Raw genomic sequence first — 21,797 nt, 5'->3', positions numbered from 1 at the left:
AGTACTGCTCAGTGTTCTCTACCTTCTGATGGCCTCTACACCTGGAGGGTCCTCTGCTTGGATTACTCTTCCTCTAGCTCTTTTAAAAATATATACTTTTGGATAAATCATTGATAAAAGATTATTCACACATATAATGTGCAAACAATATGTAAATATTCACATATATATAATGTATATTCATAGTATAGAAATTAACATAATGCAAGTTTATTTCTTGCACATTCAAAGTCTAATGAAGAACACACGGCCCGCCTCAGGCTGGTGCAACGTCACTCCAGTCTCTGCGACCGCAGGCTCGCCCCGCATTCCGTACCCCTCCCTCCCCCCAGCCTGAGTGAGTCAGAGCCCCTGAATCAGCTGCTCCTTTAACCCCCTCCTGTCTGAGCGAAGAACAGATGCCCTCAGGCAACCTACACACAGAGACGGGGCCAAATCTAATGCTGAACCCCGGGATCTGTGCGAACAAAGAAGAGAAAGGGAAATTTCTCCCAGCAGCCTCAGGAGCAGCAGATTAAATCTCCACAATAAACCTGATACCCTGCATCTGTGGAATACCTGAATAGACAACGAATCATCCCAAATTGAAGAGGTGGACTTGGAAGCAACTATATATATATTTCCCTTTTCCTCTTTTTGTGAGTGTGTATGTGTATGCTTCTGTGTGTGCTTTTGTCTGTATAGCTTTGCTTTTCCCATTTGTCCTAGGGTTCTCTCTGTCCATTTGTTGTTGTTGTTTTAGTATAGTTTTTAGTGCTTGTTATCATTGGTGGATTTGTTCTTTGGTTTGGTTGCTCTCTTCTTTCTTTCCTTTTTTTTCTTTAATTACTTAAAAATATTTTAATAAATATTTTTTTATTCTAATAACTTTATTTTATTTTAATCTTCTTCCTTCTTTCTTTCTTTTTTTTTTTCCTCCCTTTTATTCTGAGCTATGTGGATCACAGGCTCTTGATGCTCCAGCCAGGCGTCAGGGCTTTGCCTCTGAGATGGGAGAGCCAAGTTCAGAACATTGGTCCACAAGAGACCTCCGAGCTCCACATAATATCAAATGGCGAAAATCTCCCAGAGATCTCTGTTTCAACACCAAGACCCAGCTCCACTGAACAACGAGCAAGCTACAGTGCTGGACACCCTATGCCAAACATCTAGCAAGACAGGAACACAACCCCACCCATTAGCAGAGAGGCTGCCTAAAATCATAATAAGGTCACAGAAACCCCAAAACACATCACCAGACGTGGACCGGCCCACCAGAAAGACAAGATCCAGCCTCATCCACCAGAACACAGGCACTAGTCTCCTCCACCAGGAAGCCTACACAACTCACTGAACCAACCTTAGCCACTGGGGGAAGACACCAAAAACAACAGGAACTACAAACTGTCAGCCTGCAAAAAGGAGACCCCAAACACAGTAAGTTAAGCAAAATGAGAAGACACAGAAACACACAGCAGATGAAGGAGCAAGGTAAAAACCCACCAAACCTAACAAATGAAGAGGAAATAGGCAGTCTACCTGAAAAAGAATTCAGAATAATGATAGTAAAGATGATCCAAAATCTGGGAAACAGAATGGAGAAAATACAAGAAACGTTTAGCAAGGACCTAGAAGAACTAAAGAGCAAACAAACAGTTATGAACAACAAAATAAATGAAATTAAAAATTCTCTAGAAGAGATCAATAGCAGAATAACTGAGGCAGAAGAACGGATAAGTGACCTGAAAGATAAAATAGTGGAAATAACTACTGCAGAGCAGAATAAAGAAAACAGAATGAAAAGAATTGAGGACAGTCTCAGAGACCTCTGAGACAACATTAAATGCACCAACATTCAAATCATAGGGGTCCCAGAAGAAGAGAAAAAGAAAGGGACTAAAAGAATATTTGAAGAGATTATAGTTGAAAACTTCCCTAAAATGGGAAAGGAAATAGTTAATCAAGTCCAGGAAGCACAGACAGTCCCATACAGGATAAATCCAAGGATAAACATGCCAAGACACATATTAACCAAACTATCAAAATTAAATACAAAGAAAAAATATTAAAAGCAGCAAGGGAGAAACAACAAATAACACACAAGGGAACCCCCATAAGGTTAACAGCTGATCTTTCAGCAGAAACTCTGCAAGCCAGAAGGGAATGGCAGGACATATTTAAAGTGATGAAAGGGAAAAACCTACAACCAAGATTACTGTACACACCAAGGATCTCGTTCAGATTTGATGGAGAAATTAAAACCTTTACAGACAAGCAAAAGATAAGAGAATCCAGCACTACCAAACCAGCTTTACAACAAATGCTAAAGGAAATTCTCTAGGCAGGAAACACAAGAGAAGGGAAAGACACACAATAAAAAACCCAAAACAATTAAGAAAATGGTAATAGGAACATACATATCCATAATTACCTTAAATGTAACTGGATTAAATGCTCCAACCAAAAGACATAGACTGGTTGAATAGATACAAAAACAAGATCTGTATATATGCTGCCTACAAGAGACCCACCTCAGACCTAGGGATACATACAGACCGAAAGTGAGGGGATGGAAAAATATATTCCATGAAAATGGAAATCAAAAGAAAGCTGGAGTAGCAATTCTCATATCAGGCAAAATAGACTTTAAAAGAAAGATTATTACAAGAGACAAAGTAGGACACTACATAATGATCAAGGGATCAATCCAAGAAGAAGATATAACAACTGTAAATATTTATACACCCAACACAGGAGCAGCTCAATACATAAGGCAAATACTAACAGCCATAAAAGAGGAAATCGACAGTAACACAATCATAGTAGGTGACTTTAACACCCTACTTTCACCAATGGACAGATCATCCAAAATGAAAATAAATGAGGAAACACAATCTTTAAATGATGCATTAATCAAGATGGACTTAATTGATAGTTATAGGACATTCCATCCAAAAACAACAGAATATACTTTCTTCTCAAGTGCTCATGGAACATTCTCCAGGATAGATCATATCTTGGGTCACAAATCAAGTCTTGGTAAATTTAAGGAAATTGAAATCACATCAAGTATCTTTTCTGACCACAATGCTATGAGACTAGATATCAATTACAGGAATAAATCTGTAAAAAATACAAACACATGGAGGCTAAACAATGCACTACTTAATAACCAAGAGATCACTGAAGAAATCAAAGAGGAAATCAAAAAATACCTAGAAACAAATGACAAGGAAAACACAACAACCCAAAACATATAGGATGCAGCAAAAGCAGTTCTAAGAGGGAACTTTATAGCAATACAATCCTACCTTAAGTAACAAGAAACATCTCAAATAAACAACGTAACCTTACACCTAAAACAATTAGAGAAAGAAGAACAAGAAAGTCATCAGAAAAAAAGTCATCAGAAAAAAAGAAATCATAAAGCTCAGATCAGAAATATATGAAAAAGAAATGAAGGAAACGACAGCAAAGATCAATAAAACTAAAAGCTTATTCTTTGAGAAGATAAACAAGATTGATAAACAATTAGCCAGACTCATCAAGAAAAAAAGGGAGAGGACTCAAATCAATAGAATGAGAAATGAAAAAGGGGAAGTAACAACTGACACTGCAGAAAAACAAGGATCATGAGAGATTACTACAAGCACCTATATGCCAATAAAATGGACAACCTGGAAGAAATAGACAAATCCTTAGAAATGCACAACCTTCTGAGACTGAACCAGGAAGAAATAGAAAATATGAACAGGCCACTCACAAGCACTGAAATTGAAACTGTGATTAAAAATCTTCCAACAAACAAAAGCCCAGGACCAGATGGCTTCACAGGCGAATTCTAACAAACATTTAGAGAAGAGCTAACACCTATCATTCTCAAACTCTTCCAAAATATAACCAAAGGAGGAACACTCCCAAATCCATCCTACGAGGCCACCATCACCCTGATACCCAAAGCAGACAAAGATGTCACAAAAAAAGAAAACTACAGACCAATATCACTGATGAATATAGATGCACAAATCCTCAACAAAATACTAGCAAACAGAATCCAACAGCACATTAAAAGGATCATACACCATGATCAAGTGGGGTTTATCCCAGGAATACAGGATTCTTCATTATATGCAAATCAATCAATGTGATACACCATATTAATAAATTGAAGGAGAAAAACCATATGATCATCTCAATAGCTGCAGAGAAAGCTTCTGACAAAATTCAACACCCATTTATGATAAAAACCCTGCAGAAGGTAGGCATAGAGGGAACATACCTCAACAAAATAAAGACCATATATGACAAACCCACAGCCAACATTGTTCTCAATTGTGAAAAACTGAAACCATTTACACTAAGATCAGGAACAAGACAAGGTTGCCCACTCTCACGACTATTATTCAACATAGGTTTGGAAGTTTTAGCCACAGCAATCAGAGAAGAAAAAGAAATAAAAGGAATCCAAATCAGAAAAGAAGAAGTTAAGCAGTCACTGTTTGCAGATGATATGACACTATACATAGAGAATCCTAAGGATGCTACCAGAACACTACTAGAGCTAATCAATGAATTTGGTAAAGTAGCAGGATACAAAGTTAATGCACAGGAAACTCTTGCATTCCTATAAACTAATGATGAAAAATCTGAAAGTGAAATTAAGAAAGAAACTCCCATTTACCATTGCAACAAAAAGAATAAAATAGCTAGGAATAAACCTATCAAAGGAGACAAAACACCTGTATACAGAAAATTATAAGACACTGATGGAAGAAATTAAGGATGATACAAGCAGATGGAGAGATATACCATGTTCTTGGATTGTAAGAATCAACATTGTGAAAATTACTCTACTACCTAAAGCAATCTACAGATTCAGTGCAATCCCTATCAAACTACCACTGGCATTTTTCACAGAACTAGAATGAAAAATTTCACAATTTGTATAGAAACATGAAGGACTCGAATAGAAAAAGCAATCTTGAGACAGAAAAACAGTGCTGGAGGAATCAGGCTCCTGGACTTCAGACTATACTACAAAGCTACAGTAATTGACAGTATGGTACTAGCACAAAAACAGAAATATAGATCAATGGAACAGGATAGAAAGCCCAGAGATAAACCCACACACATATGGTCACCTTATCTTTGATAAAGGGGGCAAGAATATACAGTGGAGAAAAGACAGCCTCTTCAATAAGTGGTGCTGTAAAAACTGGACAGCTTCATGTAAAAGAATGAAATTAGAACACTCTCTAACACCATACACAAAAATAAACTCAAAATGGATTAAAGATCTAAATGTAAGACCAGACACTATCAAACTCTTAGAGGAAAACTTAGGCAGAACACTCTATGACTTAAATCACAGAAAGATCCTTTTTGACCAACCTCCTAGAGAAATGGAAATAAAAACAAAAATAAACAAATGTGACCTAATGAAACTTAAAAGTTTTGCACAGCAAAGGAAACCATAAACAAGACTAAAAGACAACCCTCAGAATGGGAGAAAATATCAGCAAGTGAAGCAACTGACAAAGGGTTAATCTCCAAAATTTATAAGCAGCTCATGCAGCTCAATATCAAAACAACAAACAACCCAATCCAAAAATGGGCAGAAGACCTGAATAGACTTGTCTCCAAAGAAGATATACAACTTGCCAACAAAGACATGAAAGAATGCTCAACATCATGAATCATTAGAGAAATGCAAATCAAAACGACAATGAGATATCATCTCACACCTGTCAGAATGGCCACCATCAAAAAATCTATAAACAATAAATGCTGGAGAGGGTGTGGAGAAAAGGGAACCCTCTTGCACTGTTGGTGGGAACATAAATTGATACAGCACTATGGGGAACAGTATGGTGGTTCCTTAAAAAACTGAAAATAGAACTACCAGACGACCCAGCAATCCCAGTACTGGGCATATACCCTGAGGAAACCATAATTCAAAAAGAGTCATGTACCACAATGTTCATTGCAGCTCTATTACAATAGCCAGGACATGGAACCAACCTAAGTGCCCATCAACAGATGAATGGGTAAAGAAGATGTGGCACATATATACAATGGAATATTACTCAGCCATAAAAAGAAATGAAATTGAGTTATTTGTAGTGAGGTGGATGGACCTAGAGTCTGTCATACAGAGTGAAGTAAGTCAGAAAGAGAAAAACAAATACTGTACGCTAACACATATATATGGAATCTAAGGGGTAAAAAAAAGTCATGAAGAACCTAGGGGCAAGACGGGAATAAAGACACAGACCTACTAGAGACCTGACTTGAGGATATGGGGAGGGGGAAGGGTAAGCTGTGACAAAGTGAGAGAGTGGCATGGACATATATACACTACCAAACGTAAAATAGATAGCTAGTGGGAAGCAGCCACATAGCACAGGGAGATCAGCTTGGTACTTTGTGACCACCAAGAGGGGTGGGATAAGGAGGGTGGGAGGGAGGGAGACGCAGAGGGAAGAGATATGGGGATATATGTATATGTATAACTGATTCGCTTTGTTATAAAGCAGAAACTAACACCCATTGTAAAGCAGTTATACTCCAATAAAGATGTTAAAAAAAAGTAATAATCAAAAAAAGAAGTCTAATGAGGATCAAGTAGTTCTCTCCCATTTGGGAAAAAAAGGTATGGAGAGTACGTAGAATGTCTGTAAAGGCCAGGCCTGGAAATTTCCGTTGCCTTATTCAGTCATATAACTCCACTCAGATGCAAGGAAAGCCAACAAATGCAGTCTTCCTGTGTATCTAGATAGAGAAAATGCTGTGATGAATACATATCACTATCTCTGACACAGTTTTATACCTTTTATTCCTAATTTTTTGGCTAGCATCCATAGAACAGTATTAAATAACAAGCATGATCTAAGTCTTATTTCTGATTTTAATGAAGATTGTTTTCAACATGTCTCCATTTAACAAGATGACAGATTTGGGGAAGAGATTTGTTTATCTCATCATAGTACGGAACTTTTTATCTCTTTCTTTGTTAATAGGTTTTTATTTATTTAATGAGTGATACAAGTTGAAATTTATCAGATATCTTCTCAGCAATTGTGGGGATAATAACATAATTTTCTTTTCAATAGCTTAATTGTGAATAAGATTTATTAGATTTCTTAATGTTGAATGACTTTTACTTCTAGAATAAAGTCTAACGTTATATATATATAATTATATATAAATACATATAATGTTTTTGAAAAGGTGGATGCTATCTGCTGTTATTTTATTTAAGAGTTTTGCATCGATATTCAGAAGCAAGATTGGGCTACTTTTTAACTCTTTTTGTCAGATTTCGTAATTCATAAGTGACTTTCAGAGCTTTATCTCTTTCGCTAGTTTCTTGAACTGTTAAAGTTATACCTAAGTTAAATGATTCTGCAAAGAGAAAAAGAATACCATTGTGCTTGGGCCAGTTAATGCTGTTGTGGGTCTATATTTCAAGCACATTACCACCGGGACTATCAATATTCCTTGCCGGCAGTATCCATCATATCTTTGATTATAACTATAACATTTAAAAATTTTAATAAGAATATTTTTATTACTTCCATGCTCTCTTTCTGGCCCTCAGTATGCTCTTTTATCATAGCAGTCTGCTCTTACTTACTGCTGCTATATCCCTGAAATTGTATCAAAAGTAAAAAATTGATTTTTTAATAAATGCCTCTCCAGTTTTCTACATTTCCCCTGCTTTCAGTGAGGGTGTTTCCTCTGCTTCAGTGAGCTATAATTGTTTACCTTCCCCCTCGTTTGAAACCGCTGATTCTACTAGTGTATTCAATCTTTACCACTTACCTTTGTCAATGTAGGTCTAGATAAAGCAGTACTCCCGGCTGATAGAAGTTCCTGCAGTACTGGTTGAGGTTCCTGCAGTATTAGTTCTCGGGGCAGTGTTGGACCAATGGGTGGCAAACATTTCAGGGCATGTCTTTGGTGTCCGCGGGTCAACATGTAGGGTCAGCTCTCCCCTTTTCTGCCCTCCTTCCCCACAGTTAGGAAGAGGATGGCTATAGGGTGTGCAAGTTTCTCTCTGGATATAGTGAGTGAGAATATACAAATAACCTCTCTGATATACCGAATGGGATTGAGTATAGCATTCTGAGTCCCTCTGCCACCATGAATCCTTCTGTAAATTTTATCTTAGGTGTACTGAGTAATGTCTACATGATGGACAGCTTTTGTTTCATAGTTGCTCTCCCCACATTTGTTCTGGTAATCGTTCCCTCTCTTTCTTCACCAATGTCTCTTCTACCCCTCCAACCATATTAGGGGTTCATATTATTAAAGGTTGTTTGTCATAGAAACTTGCCTATCTCTCTCCCACGTGTAGTCTCAGTAGTGGGCATGTGACTAAGTCCAATGTAAATTTTGGTTTGAATAAATCTATCATGAGACCTCATCAACCTGGCCTCGTTAATGGGTTCAAAGGTGGAACAGTGATCCAAGCCAGAGTCAATCAGAGTTTTTTGAAGTAGATCTTAGATAGTCAAGCTGTGAACTTAAAGGATTTAAATGGCCAGCTCTCTGATCACAGGGAGAAAAACTAGGCAGCAAAAAGAAGCTGATGTGCTGGGAGAAACAGACTTGTAAGTACTTGGTTCTGGTCACAACATTTCCTGGAGGATTGAATTCCTGCTTTCCCTCAGCTGTGCAGTGCTTCACATATTGTGAGCTACCCAAATAGACCCCTTCTTTGCCCATGTCAGTTCCAGTTGGAGTTTTTCCTTTTAACAAAGAGTATAAACATTCTGAGCATGGGTATATATAATTTCTGCTCCTCACCTATTTCATCCTATGGAAATCTAATTCTCTAAGTGGGACCCTTGCTGATTTCCAGGGCTTGGACAATATTTTCCTTTCTACATTCATGGAACTGCCTCAGCAGGGATAGCAAGAGGGACAGAGTCAATGTCGTGCTGAGATCACTGTCTTGGAGATACATATCTGGATCCATTTTTAAAACTTTCCTTCTGTGTTAATTTTGTTTCCTTCTTCATTTGTGACTCAGTTCTCATTATTTTCTTCCTCCTTCTGAGATATGAGCTGATTTTCCACACACACATGACAATCGGGATATAGTGAAGAAATTCAATGTGCATAGTAAAATATAATAGGATTTGTAAAAAAACAATGTGTAATAGGGCATCATTAGCATACAAATACCTCAGAAAAAAATTAAATGTCTAGTGACTTCAGCAGTTAAGTTTTTGGTCTTGGACAAATCTCAGGCACTCTCTGAGAGCCTGGTGTGATCTGGGCACACACTCGCTATCCTGGATTAGACTCCTGGGAAGTCCCTGTATTTTGGTGCAAGTCAGTAATTTGACTGATCTTTTCCACAGATCCTTTGACTTCCATTTAAGACTTGAAAAAAGTATTCCATTATTATAGCAGCTAGAAATTCTCCTTCTTGTTGGTAAGTAAAAACTATCCTAGGAAGGGATGAAATTGGGGTTTCAATCTAAAGTACTGTCTTTGTTCTTGAGAAAACAATTTTTTTCCCCAAAAAACCTATGAGAAAAAATTAGAATGCTTAAACTTTTCTGATAACATACTTGAGCAGTTTTTTATTTGAAGCAGAACTTTGTTCATCGGATGCTTTTATAATTGATAACATTTTTTTGATAAAGTTGCATAAAGTTCAACCAGTCTTGATACTGGCCTTATAACCTTTAACTACACATCCCTTTCATGTTCCTTCTCTAACAATCCTAACGAGACACTTTTCTTTTTTCTATAACCACCCCAGTGACCAAAAGAATCTTTGAACCATCTTTCTGTCTCTGGCTAGTTGCTTTGCTCCAAGTCGAAAACAAAACTGATGTGTGCCCACATTGAATCTATCTGAGAGGTTTGCTCTAACACGCTGTAAAACTTACATTGGGTGAGAAAAGCCAGGCAGCCTGGGTTTCCCTGGCTCTTCTCTCCCCTTACACCTTTGACAATGTTGCCTAGCCCTACACTTCAGTGCTTACACTTACCTCCAGATTTTACATTGAGCCAATTTTTTACTTTAGAGCTCCCTATCTTATTTAGTAACCACTCTTTTACAGAGCAGTCTCTGACATGTTACACCTCTGGATGCATCACCTAATCTTTCACTGAGCTGTTCACTGTGCATGTGGTATAACCCTGAGTTGGCTGCAGACTTCTTTGGTGCCTCTGGCAGCCCTTTGGTGGTAATAATACTAATATTAAAAAGCCAACATGGAGGGTATATTATGCTCCAGACACAATGCTAAGTAACTTACTGGCAAAGTATTTAGAACACTGCTTCGCACACAGTAAGCCATTAATAAAGATTTGTTATTAGTACTATTTATAGTCCTATGAACTTGGTACTATTATCTTCATTTCGCAGATAAGGAAGCTGTGAGTCACAGAGAATTACATAACTTGTACAGGGCCACTAGAGCTCATGAAGTGGCAGAGACAGAACTTGATCCCAGTCTGTTTGACACCAATATCTATCCATGTTCTTAACCATTAAAAAACATTTGGCTAAATACTCCCACACTAATCAATCTGATTTTTGCTATAATACCCTTGTAGTCCTCAGAGCAGTGTAAGTTATACTCAAGACAGGTTTTACTTTGGAATTCTTTCCTCTTTTAAAATTCAACTACCTCATAGATATACAGAATAAGGCACAAGCATGTATCTCCCTGGAGAGTTTCATTTTGAAATTTCAAGGCCATTGAAGTATGTGTCCTTAGGGAGAACAATGAGTTTTTCAAAACTTCTAAGTTGCTAAGGAACTGAATTTTTTTCATCTGTTAATATGGTACTTCAGTTAGCTCCTTTAGTTATATTTTCTTCAGTAGTCCTCAGCCACCAATACCTCATATTTGCTCTCATAGAAAGAACTAGACTATGACAAGGGCTGGGCAATATCAAAAGTTCATGGGTATATTTATACTATAAATAATTAATAATAGTATTAGAGACTCAACCTTGATGGTCTAATGCATCATACTTCTTAAAATTATTTCATTCGATGCTCAGAATTGTTCTGTGATGTAGTGACCTTTCTCTCAGTCACGTTGCCGGATGTTGTCGCCTAGGGTTCTAGAGAGGACTTTCCTCCCCTGCCCATCTCCTTTCTTTCTCCTCTTGCCTCCTAAACTTCTCCTGCCCTCTCCTTCCTTGGCCCTCTGAGGGCTAAGCCTGCTTGAAAGGAAACGAGGACAGCCAGACGCCGGGGCTTGGAGCCCTCTTAACGGCTCCTGGATCCCTAGGGACCAGTCGGGTGACAGTCTCAACCCAAGCAGCTGGGGTGTCATAACCCTTGCCACTTAAATAGCAGCACGGCGCCCCGACCCCATCCCTGGAAGCTGCGTAACCCTGGGCTCCACCCACCCCTCGGGCCGGAACCCGGCACGTTTATCTCCCGCCGGATTCCCACAGGAATGAACGAATGGGCTTAACGGCGACTACGGATGCTAGAGGCGCTTGGCGAGAAAGGTGTCATTGAGAAGAAAGTTGGTTTCTACAGGGACTGCCGTGGGCGGCGCGGTGGTTCACGTGTGCGCTGCGCCCGAGGACGCGCCGGCGGCGGGATTCGAACGCCAAGCGGAGCTGCGCCCCGCGGTCTGGTCGGCGGCCGGCGGCCCAGGTCCGAGTGGGAGGAAGCGGCGCGCACAGCTGGCTTCCGTCGGGCTGAGGCCTCACTCCCCGCCTGCTCCCCTCTCTCCCGCCTCCCGCCCCAGAAATTATCTCAAGCGTTGCCAGTGCGATTCCAGAGCCCCACTCGGGTGGGTTCTTTTGTTTCTTTGTTTTAATGACAGTTCCCAGCCCTTCGGCGTGTCATGCGCGATTAATTCTCTGGCTCTTTTGAAGGCAACTGGGGTGATATTTCTTCTGCATCATCCTTTTGGGGATAATTGTTTATGATGTGACGTCAGCCGGATTGATTTTTCTCTCCTGAATGAGAGAGAGAGAGAGAGAGAGAGAGGCAAAGAGAGAGCGCGAGAGAGGGTCACAGATGTGTGCGGAGGCCACAGATAACTGACATTTGGAATTCCTTCAGGGCAAAGGGAGATAGCAATAGGAGCTTGAAAGTGTGCAGCCAAGACTTCAGGCTGCACGGAATAATTAAGAAGTTTTTCTTAAAAAAAAAAAAAGAAAGAAAAGAAAAAAGAAAAGAAAGTCTCCTCCGCAGCGAGCCACTTAGGTGCTCGTTTCATGCCAGCGTCCCCGGTTAAGGTGGCAGAGTCTGATAATTAATCTCGGGTACCCAGACGCTGCAATAGGCTTAAGAAGACGAAGAGGAGGGGCGGGGGAAGTGCGTCACCAGGTGGGGAAGGGGCTGTGCATTTGGTGACAAGCGGAGGGGATGGGGGTGGAGGGGAATGGGGACGGGAAATAGGTTCTGTGTGCTCTCCGGGGGTATTGTGTCAGGAGATGCAGGCTGGCTACCATGTGACGCGGTCCAGAGCTGAAGGGATTGGCCGAGGCAGCGCAGGCGGTGCAGCTTGGCCGGCTTGCTGTTCCTCTCCCTTTCTCTCGCAGCATCTTCCTGGGAGCCTGTAGGTGAAGCAGCACCACAAGCATCCATGGCCTATCTTTGGGGTTAACACTTGTCTCCTTTGGCTTCAGCATCGGACAGAGCAGATCTCTCGACAGCAGCAGCAGCGTTGTGAGGACTTAGCTGGGACCTGGAATCGTATCCTCCTGTCTTTTTTCAGACTCTTTGGAAATTAAGGAATGCAATTCTGCCACCATGATGGAAGGTAGGATGCTTTCTGCTGTGGTTGACTGGCTTCAGGCAAGGTTTGGGCAGAACAGTGTTGAATTATGTGTACAGTCTGTGTTTGTGGCTGGTCTAGAACCTGGTTGCCAGGATTTGCAAGCAGAAATTCTGCAGTTTGCTTGCAGCGGACCAGGGCTCAGACTAATGGAATCAAACCACAGGGCTTCTTGTTTAGCTCAGAACCTACAGAGCTTGCCTAAAGTGCTTGCAAGGAGCTGAGATAGAGCTAGCAAAGAGCTTGCAAAGCAAAGAAGTTGGGAGAGAAGATAAGGTTTTCTGCTCTGGGTTCCTGGGACTACACTGATTAAACATTTACAACGGAAACTTGTCTTCTGAAATTAACATTAGACAGGAGAGGTCATTGACAGAGTTATGCATGCTGTCATTTTCGGTGAACTGTTTAAAAATTTTAAAAATTCTTGTAAGATATTTTTATCTCTGCAATTTACATCATACTGTTGGGGTGAGAGGTGCAACCAATTTAGTCCATAAGCTATAGTTTTATGGGGCTGTCATTGCAACAGAATGAGCAATATGAGGAAAATATCTGGGACTCTTGGCTTCTGATTAGGGGTCTTATCAGGTTAAAAAAAAAAAAAAAGAATTTTGTGCTTCCTAAATGTGTTCTCCATGCAATGGTTCTTAGCCAAGCATCAAATGATTACTTAACTGATTACCTTTTTGCATTCAATTTTAAGTGTAAGGAGGAACTTTCCCTGGGGAGATATTGTTTAAACTCTATTTTATTCTACTAAATTACCCTTCTAAGCTTGAGATGGTGACAACCAAGAGTGCCTCAGAAAAGCAGCAAGCTGATTAGGAAAGAAGCAGGCAGCCCTACCCCGGCTTTGATTTTCTGTTTTCACACTACAGGATGGTGCAAAACTCCTGGCCTTTCCTAAGATGACAGGCAGAAATTTGTCCCCAGCCTGGATTTCACAATGCGGAATCGAGTGCATAATGGGTCTCAAATCAGCCATGAAAATGGCAGAGAGGCCACCTCTTAAGCCAAGGTCTGTCTTACAGATTTTAAACATTCCTTAGAAATTTACCAAAATGGAATAAGAGGAGAATGGTTGCAAAAAACAGAAGCGTTGCCTGTACTTATTTAGCAGAAATGAATTCTTTTTGCTTTCTCTGTCATCATGTCAAACATTGTTAATGTGATTTGGGGAGAGAAGAATTCTACAGTCATGGCCCACAGATTTTAGAAAATAGCCTGAAAAGAGGGATTGGGTATCATTTTGCTGTGGAGACTGGTCTTGTTTGCAAAGGGTTCTCAAGCTAGTTTTTTAAATATAGGCCTAAATAAAGTGAGATTACTAATGCTGTAAGATTAAATCATTTTCATTAATTCAAAATGAAATCCAAAATGGATTTAACCTTTGAGTAACAAGGCAAAACAAACAAGAAAGAGCATTACTGATGAACTTTTCAATTAGAAGCTCACGTGGATTACCCTCTTCAGAAAAAATTTGTGTCTATAGAGGTACTAGGTTTCTCCGGCTAAATTTCACGTAGCATTACTTGAGAATAAATCTGCACACGTTCTGATTAGATTTTAATCTTACACAGGGAAGTGGAAGAGCTTTCCTTTTACTTCTTGCCTTATAAACTATGGACTTAAAGTATCTTTGAAGGAAGTAATATTTTTTGATGCTTATTAATGATTCTCTTGGTAATATTGTCTATTGTGCCACCCCAGAATGTCAGTTCGAAGACCTGTGATAAGCTTATCTGAGCTGCCTACACTGAACTGAGAACTGTAACAAAGACATGTGTTGGAGCTGAATTAACACTATTGCTCTGCGTTGACCAAATTTATCTAGTGAAGGATGCTATCTGAGCACTGTTATGAATTAAAGGTGACACTAGGGGTGCGGTGGCCATCCATCAGATCCTTGCAAAAGAAATTGGACAGGTGTTTCCAGTGGCTTAAACATTTAAATGAAACTAATAATTTTTATCTACTTATAGCTCCTACTTAAATACTATTCAAGACTTATTATCTTCACGGTTCAGGGACCTTAGAAAGGCTGGTGGGAACCTTAATCAGGAATCAGTTTGCTTATCGATGGCCTTCCAACTTAGTTGCCAGCCTTTTTGGCAATATATGCATATTTCTGATACTGCATCTCAGAATTTCACCTCTGAATTGCTCTTACTCTGAAAGTGTGTTATAGCAGTTGTCATTCCCACTTAACTCTTCCCTAGAGGAAGCTAGGCTTCCATCTATCATGATAGCCTTGGAAAGATAAGAAAGCCCCTAAAAAGCACCCTGAAATCCTGTCATGGCAGCCGTCTGCCAAAACGTCAGTGGGCTCTGAGAATGTGTCACCAAACATCCAGATAGGTAACATGCTGTCTTCTCAATTAGTTCATATGCCACACACACACACACACACACAAACACAGAGTTGCACACACATATGTCATCCACACATATACAGTATTTTAGAAAGGGAGAGAACCCACATTTGCATTTGTGTGTGTATATATTTCTATATTTACTGAAGTGTTTTAGTCTAGTGCTCAGGAAAAGCATGGCCATGGCAACTTTTCAAAGCTACTTCTCTACTTTGTGTAAAACGAGAGTAAACAAATATTCATCAGAATGGCTTATGGTTTAATTTTGTGTTCTCATTTTGATGGAACAGGATATAAGCTCCATTCATTCAATGCCTATTGGAAATTCTGGCCATAGAAGAGAACTGTTACTACCTCCCCAGAGATTCAAGTATCACAGAAGGCAGTGAAGTACTTCTGCAGGGACCTCAAGCACGTTATCGGTAGTTTGTGGCTCCATGACTCCTTTCAAATATTTTTCTTTTAAAAAGTATATTTTAAGGGACTCGATTTGTTGATTCCTGCATTCTTTATTTTTTGGCAGTGGTTAGTATTGGGTCTTTCCTAAAGAATGCCCTGTGATGTGGAGCCTTATGCAGTATGACTGTGAAGGGAAAGAGGATGAGCAGAGGGAATTATTTGCTAAAGGGCATATATGTTGGCCAAGCTTACAGTGCAGTCTGTGTGGTTAGGGCAACTATTCAGGGATTCTGTTGTTTTTCATATATTATTATTATTAAAGTTTGAAAATGACCTTTTAGCTACTTTTTTTAAAGATAAGTGGAACTAAGTCAGGGTTTCCAGGGACATTTATTAATTTGTAAGGCAGTCTGGGAAATGTTCCCTTGTGTGGAGGAACTGGACTGGAAGTGCTTGTGTTTTCAGTTCCCTATTCAGGCTCTTAGGTGTTTTACTGGAAAGAAAAGTTTAGGGGCGGCCAGTAGTTTCATCCTATAAATAATTTTTGAAGTTAACAAGCATATTTTAAGGGTTTACTGGGTTTAATTGCAATGTGCAGAGTTATTTAATTAATTTTATTATTTTTACTATCCACAATAACCTGCAAGTAAATGTATTCTGCACGGAGTGCTTCTGCAGTACTTTTTCTAAATTGTAAAAATAAAAACTAATACATTGAGGCAGAAAAATGGGAGGATGGATTTCGGACCCAAGTTCATTTAACAAGAAAGCTCCTATTTTTGATCCCTCATAACGTTTTAAATATGAACTTTTTCTTTTTACTTTGTATCAAGGTGGGTATATTAACCTGATTGAAAGCTAGGCCTTAAGTTTCTTTGGTTGCATCTGTCTCTCTTTTAAATGTGAGTACTCACAGAATCATACCTCTCAATTCCTTGTTAATACCTTTTACCTCCAAAATCAATATTTAGAAAAATTTAAACAATTCTAGATTAACTGATCTTCTGTTGTGGCAGTGAACCTTGTAACAGTAAAGGCTTTTCTTTCCCCTATCTAGAAATGAAGTTTATTTATTTGGAATTTTGTTTGCTGTAATCAAAAAGGAACGAAGCATTTTGAAGCTGGAACTGTTCATTTTCTAGTTAGCTAAGAAGTTTTAAAGGGAATGCTTCTCACTGTTCTACCAGTTCCCTTCCCAGAAATGGTGATGATATTTTGGAAAATCTTAAGCATGCCTATGAGATTATAATATATATTCCATCCCTTATGTAATTTCTCTCCTTCCTAAGGGGCTCAGGGTTGGAAACAGCCTCCTGTTATGTATAAATTCCCATCCAATTCCCAAGGCCAACTTTAAATCTCTAAAAAGAACATGTAGTCTTTTCAAAAAAAATTAACTTAGATAAACCATGCTAGAAGACTGTGGATAATTCTTTCTGTTGGATTTGGCACATACACTATCCATGTTTCAAATAAACAAGTTGCAGGAAGTCAGCAACTCAATTTTTATGTTCCTGGGTTTGTTTGGGATCTGGTCACTTGAAACAAGTTTTCCTGTAGAAATGATGATATAAATGATGGTTGCATTCTTTCAGTAATCCATCAAAGGCTGTTGACCTTTTATCTACCTGAAACTAAATATTTGCCATGGAATGTATAAAGAACATGACAGTTACTATAGTAGTTAGCCAAAAGAGAACAATGGCATTAAATGTATTTTCTATTTCTAATGTTGCTACTTGAGGGGAAGAAGGTTTACTTAGAGGACAATGAGGAGATGGAGAGACATTTTGAAGAGTTTTTTTTTTTAAGTATTTTTAGAAGTTTTAGAGACTCAACACTGGATTTTTCAATTATGTTCAATTTTACGTCCATACTTGTGGCTTACCTATTTGCAATTCAATTTTATCATATCTAATGCTGTTTAATTGTGACCACTTTATGGAAACTCACAAATGGAATTAAGAAAGAGAGAAAGATAATTGTAAAGGAGTTGAAAAAGTTAAGGGATTATAATGGATGTGAGCTCACGCATCTACAAAAGTCTCTGAGGAGAAATTAACTGGAGAAGAGATCATAGGTAGAAGGGAATTAGGGAGCATGCTAAGTGCAGGATTCCTTTGAGGAGAAAGTAGGGTGTGCGGCAGAGGTATTGGATCTAATGGGTTTGTGCACTGACTACCTAATATTTCTATGGGCTTAGGATGGCTTGCTCACCAGCGGAAGAGCTTTGGGGAAGGAGGTGTAGACTTGAGGAGGAATGAATCTCCATTCTTGGAACATGTATGCCATTTAATTGTACCTACAGGGTGTTAGAAAGATATTCAGTATCTCTATTTAATATTTTCTATCATGTCGCTTCCTTATTTAAAAAAACTTCAATACCTTCTCATTTCTCTTAAAATCTAGAGCATACAGGAGCCGGCACGCTCTGGCCTTCTGTGCTTCTTCAAGCTCATCTCACGTGGCACTTAACACCGACAGCCTTGCTGCCTCTCTCAGAGTGTCTAGAACAAATACTTTCCTGTCTCAGGGCTTTTGCCCTGCCTAGAACACTCTTTTGCCAGCTCATGGAGTAACTGATTCTCTTGTGATCCCAGCAATACTGCCACCTCGTCAGGAGGCCTTCCCTACCATCCTTGTCATCCCAAGCTCCCAGACACACACCCTGGGCCCTGAGTCCATCTCAGTGTCCTCTCTCTCCTAAGAGCTGTATTTATTATTCATGGTTGTTTAATGGTGTATCGGCTAAATCTCTCACTCAGAGGTAAGCTCCATGAGGGCAGGAATCTGGTCTGTCATCTCCCTTCTGTATCCTTAGCTCTTAATGCAGAGTGGATGCTTAGATGTTTGTTTATTGACTAAGTGAGTAAAACCTGATGTAAATGACTCTGATGACTTCATAGTTTACATTATAAGGTATTATTTGGGGCATTATGGTGGATATAAGAAAAATAAATTGCTCAAATGTATGTTCTTGCTGGAGAAACAAGATCTGTAAACATGAGATAACTAGGGAAAAGATATGTGTTATGGAGTACTAATTGTAAGATACAGATAATACCTTTTGAGAAGCAAAAGAAAAGAAATAGTCCATTTGAAAATATGTACTCGAGCTTAAATTATTTTGGTGATTAGCTCCAAGGAAATGATTTCATACTGGAAAAAGACAAGTTATAGCAGAGCTATTCAAAGACATTCCCAGAGGCATTGTTGTCAATATCCTGTACATATATTTTTTTTCTCTTCCTTCTGCTTTCCTTGTATTTCTGCCTTGCTTTCTCCATTTTTCTCATTCTTCCATTCCTCCTTTTCATTCCGGGGCTCTCTTTCCTTTTCTCTGGTTTATGACCAGATCTGAAAATAATAGATTATAGACCTAGAAAGTTTGACTTGGAATTTGGGAAAGTGTTTTTAAATAAATTAATGTATGTAAACTATTGTACTATTGTACAATGTATTTGTGCATGCAGTGGCAATGTGTTGGTATGTGAGGTTTTTCAGATGCCAAATTATTCTTGATTGGAGAATCTATGAATCTTAGAAGCTCAATATGTTCTCTGAATTTGTGCAGACTGGATTTTTTGGGGTGAAAGAGCATGGACTCAGAAATCAGACTTAAGTTTGAGACTAAGTGTTGTAACTTCTTGGCTATGTGTCTTGAGAGGATTACTTTACCTACCTGGGGTTCTGTTTCCTTGCAAACAAAATACGAGCAATGATCTGTCATCCCTCTAGAACTTCCAGCTCTAAGAGTCTCTGGCATTTACTGAATGATTTGGATTCCACATATTCACTCCCTCCAAGGTTTAAATTCTAATGATTGACTCCTCTTCATCCTACCTCAGAACATACCTTTGCTGACACAAAAAATGATTCAAATATATTAGTATCTGCTTTTATTGGTTTATTCTTCCTCTGCTGTCCTTTTGCACTTATGCTACAAGTTTGTCTTGCATCTTTGCTGTGCTAGAAGACAAAAGTGCATCTATGCAACCCTCTTATCTAGCTCTTAGCATAGAACTATTTATGTGCCCATTAAAAATTGTATATTGAATGAATACTAGGTGTTAGGCATGGTTCTAGGTGCTAGAGGCTCAATAGTGAATAAAACAGATTCCTGCCTGCACGGAGCTTCCTGTTTGGTGCAAGAGAGACATGAAAAAATAAAATAAAATGCAGAGTACATTGGATGGGGGTAAGGGCTTTGGAGAAGAGACGAGTGGAGAAAGGGGATAGAGGAAGTAGTGGAAGGATCGGGGCAGATGGGGTTGCAGTTATTAAATAGGGTGTTGATGGAAAGCCTCGCTGAGAAGACATTTGAGCAAAGACTTGAGGGAGGGAAGGGAGTGAGCAGCCAAGTAATTACCTGGAGGAGCAGTCTAAAGAAGCAGGGGGAAGAGCCAGTGAAAGGCTCAGAATGTGGGCGGAACAGCAAGGAGGCCCGTGGGTCTGGAGCAAAGGTCGGGGGAATGTTCAAGAGAGGTACTCAGAGAGGTAAGAACAAATAGACACCTATGAGCCCCTTTCTCTCTCTCTTTTTAAAAAAATTTATTTATTTTACTTATTTACTTTTGGCTGCTTTGGTTCTTTGTTGCTGTGCATGGCTTTCTCTAGTTGTGGCGAGTGGGGGCTACTCTTCGTTGTGGTGCGCAGGCTTCTCATTGAGGTGGCTTCTCTTGTTGCGGAGCACAGGCTCTAGGCGTGCGGGCTTCAGTAGTTGTGCCTCGCAGGCTCTAGAGAGCAGGCTCAGTAGTTGTGGCGCACGGGCTTAGGTGCTCCGCGGCATGTGGGATCTTCCCGGACCAGGGATCGAACCCGTGTGCCGTGCATTGGCAGGCGGTTTCTTAACCACTGCGCAACCAGGGAAGCCCCCTTTCTTTTTTTTTTCTTTTTTTTTTTTGGTTGAAATATAGTTGACTTACAATATCATATTAGTTTCTGGTGTACAACATGGTGATTCAATATTTTTATAGATTACTCACCATACAAAGTTATTGTAATATTATTGACTATATTCCCTGTGTTGTACATTACATTCCTATTATTTATATTGTATAATTGGTAGTTTGTACCTTCACCTATATCACCAATACCCCCACAACCCTTCCCTCTGGCAACCACTATCTGTGAGTCTGTTTTCTGTTTTCTTATATTTGGTTATTAGTTTTGCTTTTTAGATTCCACATATAAGTGAAAACAAACAGTATTTGTCTTTCTCTGTCTGACTTATTCCACTTAGCACAGTACCCTCCAAGTCCATCCATGTTGTTGCAAATGGCAAGATTTCATCCTCTTTTATGGCTGAGTAATATTCCATTGCATGCGTGCGCGTGTGTGTGTGTGTGTGTGTGTGTGTGTGTACATATATATATATATATATATATACACACATATATATATATACATACATATATAAACATATTATCATGTCTTCTTTATCCATTCATCTGTTGAGGGACACTTAGGTTGCTTCCATATCTTTGACTATTGTAAATAATGCTGTGACGAACATTGGGATGCATGTATCTTTTGGAATTAGTGTTTTTGTTTTCTTCAGACAAATACCCAGGAGTGGAATCGCTGGATCCTTTCCAATGGTAGGAAAGCCAGTTTCCTTTTGCAGAAGTCACTCTACATGGGCCTATGTTAGCCATGTGTCAAGCAACAGGTGGGCATTCAGAAGCCTGGTATTCTGATCCTAGTTCTGTGACTGTCTTTTGATGGTTCCTCTCAGACCCATTCTTCCCCTGTATTTTAGTAAGTGGATGCATATCATGCTCTTGCCTTGGCTTATGGTTTCAAGCCCAAAGTTAGAGCTGAGAGTTCAGCTACAATTCTAGTCTTGAACATTTCCACACAAAAGATAGAGCTTCATGATCAGGTGATATCAGAATCAGAATTACACATCAATTCACAAATATTTTGACTATGTATCAGAGGCTTTTATTTTTATTTGGTTCATATAAATTTCTATTATGTACCAGGGCTAGTATTTTAGGATTTTTTTAAAAGGCCCAGAGTGACCCATGTCTCATATCTTTACAAACAGTATAAGGAAGATGTTACCTAACGTGTTATCTAACATGTCCTATCTAACTTAGGACATTGTCCTAAAATTATGTGGCACTTGAACATACTTCAAAGTTTCCAAAATGTTTCATTCATTTAACAGGTATATCTGGAACTTTTTCCTTAGTCTCATGTGCAATTCTAGGCCCAGTGAATATGATAGCAAAAAGGGGCAGCTGTAGTTGCCATCCTCAGAAAC

General features: G+C 39.3%; 1 protein-coding gene across 5 annotated transcripts in view; it reads left to right on the top strand.

The window, feature by feature from the left end:
* Nucleotides 1–11,926: 11,926 nt before the first annotated feature.
* The window catches only part of SGIP1 (SH3 domain GRB2 like endophilin interacting protein 1), a 209,721-nt gene continuing 199,850 nt past the window's right edge, over nucleotides 11,927–21,797 (top strand). For 4 of the 5 annotated variants that reach the window (XM_029230278.1, XM_029230277.1, XM_029230275.1 and 1 more), the window contains exons 1-2: nucleotides 11,927–12,304; nucleotides 12,607–12,740. In XM_029230278.1, coding sequence (XP_029086111.1) covers nucleotides 12,731–12,740 — 10 coding nt within the window. In that variant the 5' untranslated portion in view covers nucleotides 11,927–12,304; nucleotides 12,607–12,730. The remainder of the gene's footprint in view (nucleotides 12,305–12,606; nucleotides 12,741–21,797) is intronic. The other variant, XM_029230276.1, reaches the window with a different exon arrangement.

The sequence above is a fragment of the Monodon monoceros genome, unplaced genomic scaffold (genome assembly GCF_005190385.1).
Source record: "Monodon monoceros isolate NGI ecotype Baffin Bay Population unplaced genomic scaffold, NGI_Narwhal_1 Super_Scaffold_18, whole genome shotgun sequence".
Classification (NCBI taxonomy): domain Eukaryota; kingdom Metazoa; phylum Chordata; class Mammalia; order Artiodactyla; family Monodontidae; genus Monodon; species Monodon monoceros.
The sequence above is the reverse complement of the archived record's forward strand: the minus strand, read 5'-3'. Positions and strand labels throughout refer to the sequence as shown.